Source organism: Bactrocera latifrons, unplaced genomic scaffold, assembly GCF_001853355.1.
Source record: "Bactrocera latifrons isolate USDA-ARS-PBARC rearing strain unplaced genomic scaffold, ASM185335v1 scaffold_17, whole genome shotgun sequence".
Classification (NCBI taxonomy): Eukaryota; Metazoa; Arthropoda; class Insecta; order Diptera; family Tephritidae; genus Bactrocera; species Bactrocera latifrons.
In genome coordinates, this window is record NW_017535185.1 from 1095422 (window position 1) to 1109854 (window position 14433).

At 35.5% G+C, this 14433-nt stretch overlaps 1 protein-coding gene across 3 annotated transcripts in view; it reads right to left on the reverse strand.

Moving 5' to 3' along the window:
• LOC108966784 (cysteine-rich motor neuron 1 protein) overlaps positions 1-14433 on the reverse strand; it is a 378691-nt gene that overhangs the window by 23862 nt on the left and 340396 nt on the right. For all 3 annotated transcript variants that reach the window (XM_018929845.1, XM_018929844.1, XM_018929846.1), the window contains one exon: positions 11083-11213. In XM_018929845.1, coding sequence (XP_018785390.1) covers positions 11083-11213 — 131 coding nt within the window. The remainder of the gene's footprint in view (positions 1-11082; positions 11214-14433) is intronic.

Sequence of the window (14433 nt, forward strand, 5' to 3'; positions counted from 1 at the left end):
TGTTAAACTGACCTTTTCGCCGAAATGTCATTGTTAATTCAACAAAACAAATGCCTGGGCTTTCTTTTGCATTTAGTCTGCGCGCCTATGTCTAGGCTACGTTTTCACATTATTTCATTAATTTTGTTAATGCATACATATACATACATTTGTGCTTTTTCACTTTGGTCCATTTCGCTCTTTTTGTAAATCCGTTTGGTCGGTCTGTTATTTGTTTTGGCTTTCTGTCGTCGATTAGCACTTTCCGTTGTGAGAATGGCCACTGCCAGCCGGAAATTTTATGCCATTTTGAGAAGGAAGTGCTAAACTACCATGTGAGAAGAGAAAATCGCAAGATATAGCTTACCTATAAGTTACTGTCACAACCAAAATTATCACTAAAAACTTTATAACTAATACTGACGTCAGCTCTGATTCTTTTTTCGTAACACATTACAGTTTTCTTCGCTTATAGTTTTCTCATAATTTCTCAGCGATATTGGTCGTCCATGTGATTGAAACTGTGAATCTAGCAGCTCATGAACCCAAGTATCCTCAGGTTCAGTAAACAAGATATTTTCTTTTTTAAGTTTTCATACAACCAGGCTCTCAGTTACAACCTTGCATATAGATCTTATGAAAAATTAAGAAGTATGACCATTGATTCCAAGTTAAACCCACTGTTAATAGTTTTCAAGAACTTCGTCAATTTCTTGCCAAATATCAGAGGACTATTCGGAGATCACATATTACAGAAAAGTTCTAGAGCAATTTCTAAATCATGCAAAGTTGAGAAACTGTTTGGAAAAACAGGAGGTAAACCCATTTTAGTCATTCCCTCTTGATTGTCCCACCCTTGCAATATCAAGGCTTAAGCAACTGAACCATCACATTTTCAAAAATCTCGGCGAGTTCTTGGCAATAAATAGAACAGATTTGTATTAGGCTCAAGTCGCTTTATCGACTTGTAAAGCCTTATTCAAGCTCTTATTTTTTCTAGCTTCACAAAAGACTTTAAAGAGTAGTCCAAGTACGTTCCTTAGCTGAAAGACCAGCCATTGGAGCTAATCTCAGCAATAATGCATATATTAATCCCGATTTTTCTGCGAAAAAGAAATTCAGTACAAGATTGTTCGCAAACATCCTTTTATGCTATTATGCCACTTTGTTTTTTATTTATGCCAGTTTGTTCGATTCAGCATCGTAGATTTTGTCTGAATGTATCAGATATCTCTATAGCTTAAAGTAAAGTGGTGAGATCTCAGCATAAAACCTATAATTTCGAGTCGATTTTCAAGTATAAATATGTCTATACGAAGTGTTCATACATTATTGAAATAATGGAGCGAAAGTGATGACAACCTGGCTAAGAAGATTAGAGAGTAGGCCAGCAATAGTCTGCCTTTAAATCAGAAAAGTTTTATTAAACAGTTATTAGTGGAATCTGCAGCCATAGGCATTCTTTCCAGCCTTAATATTGCTTTAACAGTATGAACTTCCGACTCTTAGAAAGATGGTTAAGTGAGTGTTAAATTGAGATAATCTTGCGGATTCATTATTTTCAAATCATTAGTGGAACCATCAAACATATACATTCTTTCCAGACACAATATTCCTCAACAGTATGAGCTATCGACTCTTAGAAAGCTGGATAAACGGGTTTGACTGTTAAATTGGTCAATGTCTTCCAAGTGAAGATTAACTGGAAAAATCATTATTTTCAAGAACTTCCATATTCCTGCAGGCTCCCAGACTTAACCAACACATGCAAATAAAAGCTCGTATATACATATACAAGAATTTTGAGAACGAGTGTGTGTATGCTCACATAATTACGCTCAAATAAATAAATATGTAATTCTCCTCCCAAAGGATGTTGCTGGCGTGAAATTATTCACCAGCCCTTGCCTTCGCCAAGCTTTTTGGCGGATCTCAGTGTAGACTTTGCTGCGAGACACCAGCTGGTTAAATAATACTCACGAAAGTAACATGATAGACGACTTTAAGAGCGCACATGAAAATGTTATTACCGAGAAAATTTAATATTTGAGTGCCGAAAAGTGCAGGATTTTCGTGGCATTATTATGATATTACAACAGTAATGGAGGATTAAAAGCCTTTCTATGGTGTTGTTTCTAGTTGTTACATGCTTTTCACATTTCGTAGAATTTAATTACGGAATATTATAAAATTTTGGTTGATTTTATTGGAGCGAATGGTTGATGAAGAAATTTAAAGAAACAGGGTTAGTGGTAGAATAAAAAATTTTTACAGCTGTATTTAAATGGGGAGTGTCTTTGTTTTATATATGCTACTCTCTAGTCCTCAGCCAACTTTTGCTGTAGGACAAATACATTTGTTATATTAATGTTCGCACAGTCGAGAACTTCTTTCCTGGGTCCTGGAATTCACCCCGTTAAAAGGCTGTCTAGCCACAATCCGCATCACAACGAAGTTCCTCAACACATCGTTGGTTTGCTCCCACTTCCCGAGGGAAGACAAGAACGATGTGGCCAAATGTAGAAGGAAATGAAGAAGTAGATGAGCTGATCCGCTCAGGGGCGCGACCCCCTGCCTCTGCCAGCTCTTTTAAAGGTTGTTTGAAGCAATGGACACTAGCGGAAAACGTCAGGTATTGGGACACAAGCAACGCAGGACATAACACAAATTTATTCTGGGGGAGATTGGATAGTGGACAGTCGAAAAAGTTCCTAATTCTAGGCAAAAGGGAGTATAGTAACCACCTTCAGGAAACGAAAAAAGTGGAGACTTCGGAAAGCAGAGTACGCGAAGAGACTCCTTAACGTTTTGATTGCGAATTCCCAGTCTTTAACCGTATGAGACGAGACATATTCCACTGCTCGCAATGCTCTAACTGCTCAAATTGCTCTAACTTAAGAGACATGGGGCAGCTGGGAAGGAAAACGATTGCAGTTTTTACTAAATCGACTGAGTTGCTGGATAAGACTTAATTTGGTTACCGAGATCCGAATGGGCCTAATGATGGCCTAAGTGCGGACGCCTGCGATCTGACCCCCACATGTGTCTTTGAAGAAAGCTACTCAGTAATAAAAATGCATGGAAAAGTCATTTCTGCTTTCTAAGTCGTTGTGTATTTTTTTACTACTGAAAGCTTAGTACCATTCTTTGGGAACTGAATTCTGAAAGTACAACGAGTCTACTTTCAAAGAAAAACTAATAATCATGGTAGTGAAATTTCATCTATTTTGGAACCATTGGATATAAGAACACACTTCCATGTGGAGTACTTTCTAGATGAATAAAATTAGCACAAACATCTCCTGTGACACGTTGGAACATGACAGAGGACGGAAACAACAGTAGACCAAGTGTTCCAAGAAAAGAGTGCTGAACAATTTGTTAGCCTTGTAGGCTGGCAACCGTGAGTTTTCTCTATTATCTTGTTATTTTAAAGGTTGAAAAAGTGGTGTAATATCTTCGGGCAATGCTGTAGTATTAACAGTTTTATTAGTTAGGAATATTTGGTCTGATTTGGCAATGCATGTTCGTTGCTATCTTAGCAGAAATGGTACACAAATGTATCCTAGAAAAAAGTGGAGAAATCTTATTTGATGAAATGTTATAAATTTCTAGCTAAAAATCTAAAAGTTTTAATACTTTATTGAATATAAAAATGTACTTAAAAAAACTGCTTCAAGTTGCTTTGAACGAAGCAGCCATAAAAGGCGTCAAGAGCTCACCAAACCATTGGAAGTGTTACAAAATTTAAAAGATGAAATACCAAGCGAAGAAATAATAGAAACAGACCGGCAAGAAATTGAGCACAAACGCTAAATAGCTGCAGCAAGTTTACAGCTATTCAATTTGTAAAATATTTACACAGCACTTTATGGCATGCCAAAAGCAAAAGACACAACAACAGTAAATACAAATGTGTCAATAAAATATATTTTATGTTATCATATTATTTTTCTTTCGAAGCGAAAATTAACATAAAAACTGCATGAGAAGTATTTTATAGCAAATATTCAAATTCTGTACGCCCAGTAAGACAAACTTAAGCGTTTTATGGCAATGGGAAATTTCGAAAAAATATCAATAAACAGGAAAACGAAGAGAAGAGAACGCTATGTGGTAAAAAGAAGTATAATCCTTAAGCAATTTGGGAATAAATGAATAAATTATTGCGTAAAAGGAATATTTGGTTTTAAAGCGTAAAGTATTTCATAGAAAAATTGATAAACGTAAGGGGGAAATATTTATATTTATCCATATATACTTACATATATATATATATATATATATATATATGATAGGATATAGATATATATATATAGATATATTATAGTATATATAATATGCTTTACATATATTTATCTGCCTTGAAATGCAGTCTAACATAGAATTGTCTGTTATGACAACAATGTAACGGTTAAATGAGATACGCGCGCGGTTTGCCGTACGCCATAAAGTATGCTACTCTTTCTTTTTTTCAGCGAATTTTATTGTGTTTCGCATTGCATATTTCACTTTGCTGTCTTCTTTCTACAGCGTCTTAAAAATGCAATGCATAATAAAGAAACTTATGTAACGAAATTCAAAGGAAGATATTTGAATGCATAAGATTGGCAGGCATACATTTACATATACATATATATATGTATGTATTATAGTGTCAAATTAGAGCCCTCAAAGAGAGCTTATATGTATTTCAAATAAATAAAAAAGTAAGAAAAAAATAGTTGCAAGAAAAATAGGTTCCCTTTTATAATAGGTAAAGGGAAAACTTATACAAAGTACTCTATAGTATTTTGCAAAGGGTGAGTAAGGTAGATGAATGTCCTCGAGCATGGTGTTAAGGAAAGCAAATGCAATTATTTCGAAAAGAAATAAAATATATATAACTCGAATGAAATCCAGTTACCGATTATTAAAAAGTATTATTCAAAAGCCGCTTGAAGATCATGGTTCTGAGCTTTCGTTTCGGAGGTTGCTAAACTGTGTTTAAACACTTTTGTGTACGTCAAATCTTTTCTACTTATTTGAATTCATACTATTTTTAGTTAGCCTTAAGAGAGAGATGGAGTAGAGAGAATCTAATTTCTACCAGTGCGGTTAGAAGTACCTTATCTGAGTAGAGATGCCACACAATATATTAAAGTTAGTACATGAGATTTATGCCAGTTGGTTGTTCGATTCACCATTCCTATAATATTGTCTTGTTCTTCCACTCTATAACCTAGTTTTCTCCATAAGAAGTAACAAAGACCTGATTTAGCGAAATTTATGTAACCATTCACCTCAAATGTATATTCATACTGTAGCCATATATCTTCCATGCTTTAATACCTAAGTTCCTGAGAAAGAGATTAAAAAGATAAGATCTGGTTATACCAGTAGCGGTCCCAAGCCATTTATCTGCGTAGAAATACTAAAATAATTAGTATAGAAACTTGAGTATATATGTAACACATTAAAGAAACCTAGTTGCTTGCTAAGCTACTAATTGATTATACCAGTATATGACATTTATACCAGTTGGTTGTTCGTTTCGCTACTTATGAAAGCCTGGTGTGTAACTGCTTGCTATGCTACTAATGTTTGATTACAGCAGCATATGAGATTTATACCAGTTGGTTGTTCGTTTCGCTACTTATCAAAGCTTGGTGTGCCGAAGCCAGTTAAACATGTGATGAATATAAAAATAATTGAGGATAGAGAAAAAATGGAGTTTAAGAGTAAATGTTCATCGTGAAAATAACATCAAACAACTTGTGCAGAATATATATTTTCATTGGAATAATAGTTTATTTGCCCGCAAAATTTAAATCAAAGAGTCTTTACCCTAAAACCACACACACCATTCAATTAAAGCTTGCGCCCGAAACCATAAAATCTATAAAAACGACTAAATGGAATACCATAATTTTTATATTTTAGCGAAATTAAATTTCAAATGAAACAAATACAATTTATGCAGACGTCCTTCATACGGCAAGGCATAGCGCAGACGGCGAGCACAAAGCGAGCAAATTATGTTCCCAACAGCTGTCAGTTGCTTTGTTCCAGAAGGGCGCCAAAGTAAATACGGGCGAAGTGCATGGGAATATGAAATGAAACATACCGAAACGAATAACTGGCACAGACAAAATGAGAGAGAATTTAAATTTCGTATGAAAAAATGAAAAAAAAAAAAATTTAGTTATTGGACGTATAAGATCAGATAAGAATGTCGATTGATTCAGAAGAAAATTCCAAGTGGATATAAGAAAACTGTTAGTGAATAAAATATTTAATACATTTTGGGTTTAAAGCTATTTAAATACAGCGAAGTGAAACTTTTAAGGGCTTAATATATTTATTTTTATCGTACAATATATAAAACAAATCAGTAGGAACATAAGTACTTGAGTAAACAATGTATGACAGCGATTCACAAAATTTAAGGCACGTGGTTCTGAGTGTTAACAGAGTTCTCACTGTGTAGCTTCTATTTTGAGCTCACTCACATAATCGCATTTCTTCTCATATCAACTTAAGACTTTGTCAGAACCATAATACATCCTACTGACCCTAAACACACATAACAAATATATTTTTTTCTGTGAAGAGCAACTTCATGTTTAAATATTGTAACAATATTATAACTAAGTTTTAAGCAGCTTGCACATTGCGCTCTTTTTCGTTCACACTCAAAGTCAAGCATGAACTTCTCAAACAGTTTATGAAAAAACTTATTGAAGAGAAGTATTTCTCTCATAGAAGTAATAAGTGAAACGTGGTGAACCCGATTCGACAATCGATGACGATGCAGCAGACGTTCTATTGCACGACCAGGAAGAAGTTCGGATATAAACGCGTAAGCAGTGTGTACACGAAGAAAAGCCACTCGCATGTTTTATAGAGTGCTCGAAAAAATTTTAAATTAATATGGCGCTTATGTCAGCTCGGGTAGCAATTTGGACCTACGATCACCTAATGTTACCAAAGAGTTATTTTTCACTTTAAAACTCTCTTTTGGATAACTCTTTCCTTATTAGAAATGTCTTCTACTGCTTTGAGTGTATTTTAATCTCAGTTCTGGGTCTGTATTTCCTTATAAGAAAGTTATACAAATTTCTCAAATGCCTCTCCTAGCCACAGTTATTTTTAACAAACATAGCAACCAACACTCCTTATAATATAATTTTACAAGGATATTTATCTGCTTAAAGGCCATTCTTTGAGTGTCTTTATATAACATACTTTCGCACCAAACTCATGCTTTAAATTATTTTTGAATTCATTGCTTAACACGCTGCATAACTTTCACTGTACTGCCGCACAGATTTTGTTGTTGCTGTGCGACTTCAATAAAGAATCTTATAAAATTTATTATATTTTCTTGTTGACACCTGCATGAATGTTTAAGCATCCAGATCCCGCCAAACCCCGTAGCATACCCTCTACGCTACGAAAAGCCGCTTCCTCGAAATGCCTACCATCAAGCCTTTAAAGCGGCTTTGTCTGCCTTTACTTTGCCTCTGTTTATCTTTGCCATAGTTTGGCGGCATCCTTTCAATTGCTTCGTCTTTCAACGGGAAAAGCGAACCTCTCACAATTTTTGCCCTACAAGTTTCCTTTCGTTTCTTACTTTCGATGTCTTTTGATCCTTTTGTTGCTTTCGTTTTCATTTTTCGCCTGTACTCTGGTCTTTGTGCTTTGCATTCATTATTTACATATTTATGGTATTTGCATAAGCGGCTTCCAAATACGCACAGACACACAACTACAAACATATATAACATGACACACATACACACTTGCATTCACGTACGCACGCACACGCAGGTACAATAACCTAAATTGGGTACGGAAAGAAGCCTCAATTATTTGCACAGCCGCGTAGAATGCGAGAAGGTCCTGCGTAAGCAACAATCAGCATCTTTATAACAATGTCAGCGCTGCCTTGCAAATTTTTCATTTTATTTTTATCAACATTTTCTATTTATCTTTATTTATTCCGCACGTTCCTAAGTTCCCGTTCTTTGTCGGCGCTCATAATCTCATGGAATTTGGTGAGGTGAGTGCCGGAAGAATAAAAATAATAATAACAACAAGGAAAAGCAACCTAATCTGGTATTATTAATTCATACAAATTTGTTGTGTTAGAATTTACGCCAAGCATGCGCTGAAATCTGGGATTATGCGAAAATTTTGATTAGATATCATGGCTTATGGAAGGAAGAGAATAAAAGCTTTGATGAGATTTGACGTGTATAATTTTATTTAGTAAATAATTACATTCACGTATGTGTAGAAAAAACTATAATTTCAAGCAGACAATTGTACTGTTCTTCAACGATTAAAAACTTATATTAAATACAATAAGGTGGTTACGTGCTGAGAGAGCACACATTTTCCTCATTTTGGCTGTCTTTAGGTTTCCTCATAATTATAATAAATTAATAATTAAAATAATAAAACATGACATACAATTCGTTCTAAGAAAACAAAATTCATGTTTAAATATTGTATACATTTTTATAGCATAGTTTTAGGAAACTATCATATGCCGCTGTATTTCGTACACACTCAAGGTCAAGCTTAAACTTCGCAAATGGTTTGAGAAAATTTCTATTGAAAAATTAAGTTCTCATATACTTCTTTTCTCGGCATAGACATAGCTTAGTCAGATAATACACAGAGCAGACAGAGCATAGATAAAGCCATATATATGTATACATGGAGACAGACATAAAGTGAACGTTGTACTGTGCATACCGCTCTCGCCAAATTCCTTCGCGGCTACCTCTCTCAATAGAAGAACTCTTAAAAGCCGCCACGGGTAACACCGACTCCACAGCACTTAACCCGTCCAAGCTCAGGAGATCGTTGATTCCGACGTCGATCCTGTGTTTTTAGATATTCGTCGGCGTAAGAAACGTAAACGCCGCCGCTCCACATCCGCAGAAACCTCCAATAAGGACAACTTCCTCTCGCCATTATGATCGGATGAAAGCAAGCACCTCAATTGACGCAGGCATAAGATTATCAAGGTTTTTACCGCCCATATAATCCTCCTCCGACATCTCCCTCTTCAGCATCTTCCCCGCCAAAATCTTAACAGGTGATTTCAATTCTAAATAAAAGCATTGCAACCGCTCTACGAGTAACTTTAACGGGTTGATCCTCTGGAGCATGCTTGTCCAAAAAGACTTTAACATCGAGTTCACTGAATCAACTTATCAAACCTCAAATCCCAGGTTCAAAGCAAGCACCTTGGACCTCACCTACGCACGAAAAACGTGAACCTCAACAGAAACCTCTGAACTCTCCCGGATCTCAGTTAATACCACTCCTCGGTCTAGGTAGACTCTCAAATCGCCCCCAAAATCGACTTGCTTCATCTGCGGCTCTTGCTGGAAACCTCTGGCTTCACATGTACCCCAAGCAACTCCATAGCTCACATTAATATAGCGGTCGCAGGTCTGACTGAGGACATCCTGAGGAAAGGTCGGTTAGTTCAGCCACCTCCTCCAGACAAAGCTACCACCAGCCCAAACAACCTCTTCCACCGTATTCGTGCACTCATCGCTATAAAAAAAAAGATTCGCTTACGCACAGACTTCCCCGTCTACGCCTAGCCTTAAAATTCATGCAAAAGGAATTAATATTTTTTTTCTTTAAAAAGCTCTGAAGACTTCAACTCCTTCATCGCTGAGGCCGAACAGCGTCCTAAAAGTTGCTGGAAGCTTATCAGAGCCTTAGGAAATTGCAAACTCCACCCCCCGCCTTAATTAAGGACGCGTATCTTATCCAGATGACAAGGATAGAGCCAATATCTTCGCTTAGTCTCTTAAAAACCAATGCACTCTGTTCCTGAGCCTGGAAAAAATCTCTTCTTTTCATTAGAAAGTTTCGGAGACGGTCTGGGACACAACCTTCCAGACAGGCGAGTTTCGTCCTTTATCAACCAAGGAAGTCTCCGATGCCATCAACTGTCTCAAAAACCGAAAAGTCCAAAGCCATGACGGCATTGATAACGGTGTGTTAAAAATTTTCCCCTGTAAACATCTTGTCGGTGTATGAAACACCATAAACGCTCTCAATAAATTTATCCCTCCGTCTGCGGCTGGTACTGGTTGTGGAGATTCGATATCAACACAACCAAATTAGAAGGTCGTCAAAAATCTTGGTAAATAGTTTTCCAATGAAATGGAACCATTCCCAAAAATACATCGGTGTTGTCTGCGATAGGCGACTAACCTGGACAAAGTTAATCTCAGCAGTTCGAGGCAAAGCCAACGGCGCCTTCAGCTCATTGAAATCATTTTTTTTTACCAACAAAAGAGTTTCCCCAAGCACCAAAAACACGAGCATTCAATGCTATCATTAAAAGCATCTACTCAAGCGCGATGCCCATTTGGGGTTTTGCCTCAGCATATTTAATTTATATCTATTAGTTCACTTTAAATAATGGAATGTGCTATAAATAAAGGTCTTAGTTATAATTCGAAAGAAAGTTAGTATTCATGTAGAGAAAACTTTTTTTTTTCTACTCTCATATGTCAATTAAGTACCATAACATTACTTGACAATTCTGTTAGAAGAAGAAGAAGAATTTCAGACAGAAAAGACATTCTAAAATAAAACGAGTCTAAAAGTCTATTCTCCACTTCCCCCACATTATTCGATACACTTTTGCCTGAAGTCTGTCTCAGCGAGTGTCAATAAACAAGAGGTGTGACCTTAAGCAAAAATAATATTTTGTAGCTTTCTATTTTTATTCACATCTTCTATGAGCAAATTCATTCGATTATCTTTGTTTACACTGCCGATGGCATCAGTCAATGTGCTTAGAAGCCAACATATGGACGTATTTGTGAAATTTATCTAGCGATTTTTCGATAATATAGGCAAAATTATTTACCGTAGTGTATTAGCCGAAAGGCAGTTAAGCGTAGATAAGTGTATGACATATAAACATAATGGAGATGTGATATAAATTTGCTGGCATATGACTTTTGTGATGGCAATTTAAAAAAAAATGTATGTGTATGGTTTTACTAGCGCATGGCTCATGGTTATTGCGCAGAATTTCGATATTATTTATAGAAAGCAATGAAAAAGGTCACTCACCTGTGTTTCCTTAACGCTCTGCGCTTCCTTCGCAATTTTTTATATGTGAAAGTGGTGCTCGGCGAAATTGTGTAATCTTCATCGAATTCCATTTCGATTTTGATCAGGTTTTGTAAATTTAACTGGCAGTCCTGGAAGTACAAAAACAAACAAGAATATTGGAAAAGATTTTGAAAAAGGTCAAAAATTTGCTAAAAACCAATTTTTCGGCTTACAAGTCGATAAATAAATTACGCGGAATTTTTGGAAGAAACCAAAAAGTTTAAAAGAAAATAGTTACTTTATCGTTTTTTAATAAACAAAATCTTAAATAGATTCGAAAAAGATTTCATAATCTTTGAACTGGATATAGATACAACAATTAAAAAACCTTCTCACTACATACGAAGAGAGGATGAAGGCCCCCTTTTGGTGGAACAAGGAGCTCACTTAGGCGCAGTGAACAACTGGTCAATTTCAGCACTGATGAGTCTCAGTGCAGGAAATATACTTGTAAAGATATACTCAAGTTGTATAAATTGACAATTTTATAAATAACTTAAAGAGAAATGGTGCTTCCGTTGTAAGTCATAAAAAGAAAAATAATGCCTATATGAAGGCTAGATTAAAGTGCTCTGATGTGGTGGACCCGTTCGAACGAAATCTCATAAAGCAAACCAATGGAGGGGGTACAGTGAATACTCCACAAGAACCTTTGAGCACAGCTCAATAAGCCGGGGGGTTGGTGGAATGCTCACGCTATATTTGAGGGAGGGGATTTCCAATCACATTAAAAGAGGATGCATGACGCAGGAGCATCCAACTCGCCAGTGGAATATGTATACAGACGGATCAAACGGACCAGCAATGGTAAATGGAGTAGGAGCCGGAATCTGTTACTAGCAGCTGGATCTCAGGCGACCCATGTTGTTCTGTGTGTGGTGGGACAGCCAGCCTGTATAACCTAACCGAACTAAAGCAAATTCATAGTGCTTCGCTAGCAATGTTCTCCGGATATGGTCGACTCTCGATCTTCTTATTGTTGAGAGAACCTCATCATAGTTCTTTACAAGTATAGGCTTTTGGTTCAATAATAAGCGGCATCCTACAATGTCCGAAATACAAGTGTCGGATCAAATGCAGATAATGAGCATTGTTCTAAGTCTTTGTGCCAGGAGTTATATATCAGTCACACCACGAAAAAAGTCATCTGAAAATCAACATCCATTCCCAAAGGGTGAGTCTTAGTAGCATCTAATAAAATAAAAAATTCTGCTCTGATATAAGAAAATAATCGATTTGTTTCCATCTCTTAATGTAAGCGAACAATACCGTGGATTATCTTGACCCCATTCCTTTAAACTTACATAATGAGTGATATCAATTTGTGCTTTTAATTAAACTCAATTGCAGTAAATGTGCTTTAAAGCTCCCAACACACAATGATATCTACTTCAAGGTAATGCCAGTTCTCAATATTTTCGTAATTCTAAAATCGGATTTAAAAATGCTATTATCTGTTTTTACAACTACATGTACTTGTGTGCATTAGGGGTGCACTTAATATTGTAATTCATTTTGTTTTTCACACACAATTTATGTTCATTTAAAAACATTTATTATGGTATCGAGTATTGAATCCGGAAATGCTAATTTTTGAAAAATAGCAATATGTTGAAATGTAGTTGTATACGTAAAGTATGTTCTTAATATGTTATTTTTAAACAAAAATTTTTTTAATAATTTTTTTTTTTGCAAAATATTGACTATAGTAGAGAGTATTGCCACAAAAACTTCCAATTTTGAAAAATATCGAATTTTTTAAATGCGATGTATACATTAGGGTTGTTCTTGATAACTTTTTTTATCTACCAACGTTGTCTATGACATCCATGTCTAAGAAAAATCTGTTCATAACAATTATTGTCTTTAGAAATGAAAGTTTTGAAAAATATACATATCTACTTCTTGACATGCATTTTTATACATTAGGGGTATTCTTATTTCATTTTAATTTAGCAACTTGATAACTTAAGTTCAATTATGATAGCGATTATCGTCCTTAAAATTACAATATTGAAAAATTGTCAACTTGTTGGCATTCACTTTTATACATTAGGGGTGTTTCAAATATTATATTTTTCATCCACTGATCATTATTCTTAAGAACTCCAATTTTGAAAAATTAAATTTTTTTTTTCACATAAAAAAAATATTTACTAACCACCTTAATATATGCGCATACATGTGTGTCACAAATAAGCTCTCCAAGTTTATAGCGCAGATTTGCAATCGATTTTGTGTCAGCATAAAAGCGCAAAAACAACAAATTATTGTAATGCTCGAGCCAAGTCAGCTAGTTCACCGCAAACCATAGATAGACCGCACAAAACCAGCTTTGATGATGATGCTGCTGTTGCTGCTGATTTTGCTGAATTATCGACAGACCAACAACAGCATGCACAGGTATAAACATACATGACGAGCGCATAAACTGATAAATTGATAGCCCTCTACAACGAGTGTATGACTTTGTGGCATGATGGCGTGTGGCAACGTGTGTGTGTGTGTACTTTCGCTTGAAGTTGTTGCATTAATTCAGCGAACTGTACATTATTGCATTTCTAATTTCACCGCACACGCACTCACATACACACGCACCCATACTTTCAACTCGGCCACATCCTTTGACATCAGCCTTTTGAAAATGCACAAATGAAAATGTGATTTCAGCCAAATGAGAACTAAGGGCTTACACACACATTAGTACATATATACATTCAATGTATACTATGAGTGCACAACAGCTTACATGAATGCATTTAAGTATATGCAATAGGAATGTGTGTATTCGGTTGTGTTGCCTGGTTACTGGCGCATATTCGACTTTAATTATATTATATATCCTTTTCATTCACTAGTATGCTTTTGAGGTTTCTAGGTTGCGCTCTGCGGTTTGGCGGGACAAAATCAATGAATTTATTAATTTCAGCTTTTTGGCAATGCATTTATAGCATTATGTCACAGGGCGTATACCTAACCTTGGTGAGTACTTTTGGAAATGCTGGATAAATAATCTTCAGCACGGCGTATGGGTGATAGCGAGTATAATTAGTATTTAAATTTAAAAATAATAAAATAATTAAATTTTTGTATCAAACACTTAAAAACAAAAGTTAAAGTGTGGGCAGCACACCAGTACACTGTGAAATTGTCGATAAAAAATATTTATGTCGAAACGAAAAAAATAAAACAATTATTTTAGAAATTTAAAAAATTATTAAAAAATTTAGTTTTCCAAGCATATATTTTAATAAAAAAATTAAACGGTTAGAAATTATAGTTTCGTGAAAAGCTTTAGTTTACTTCCAT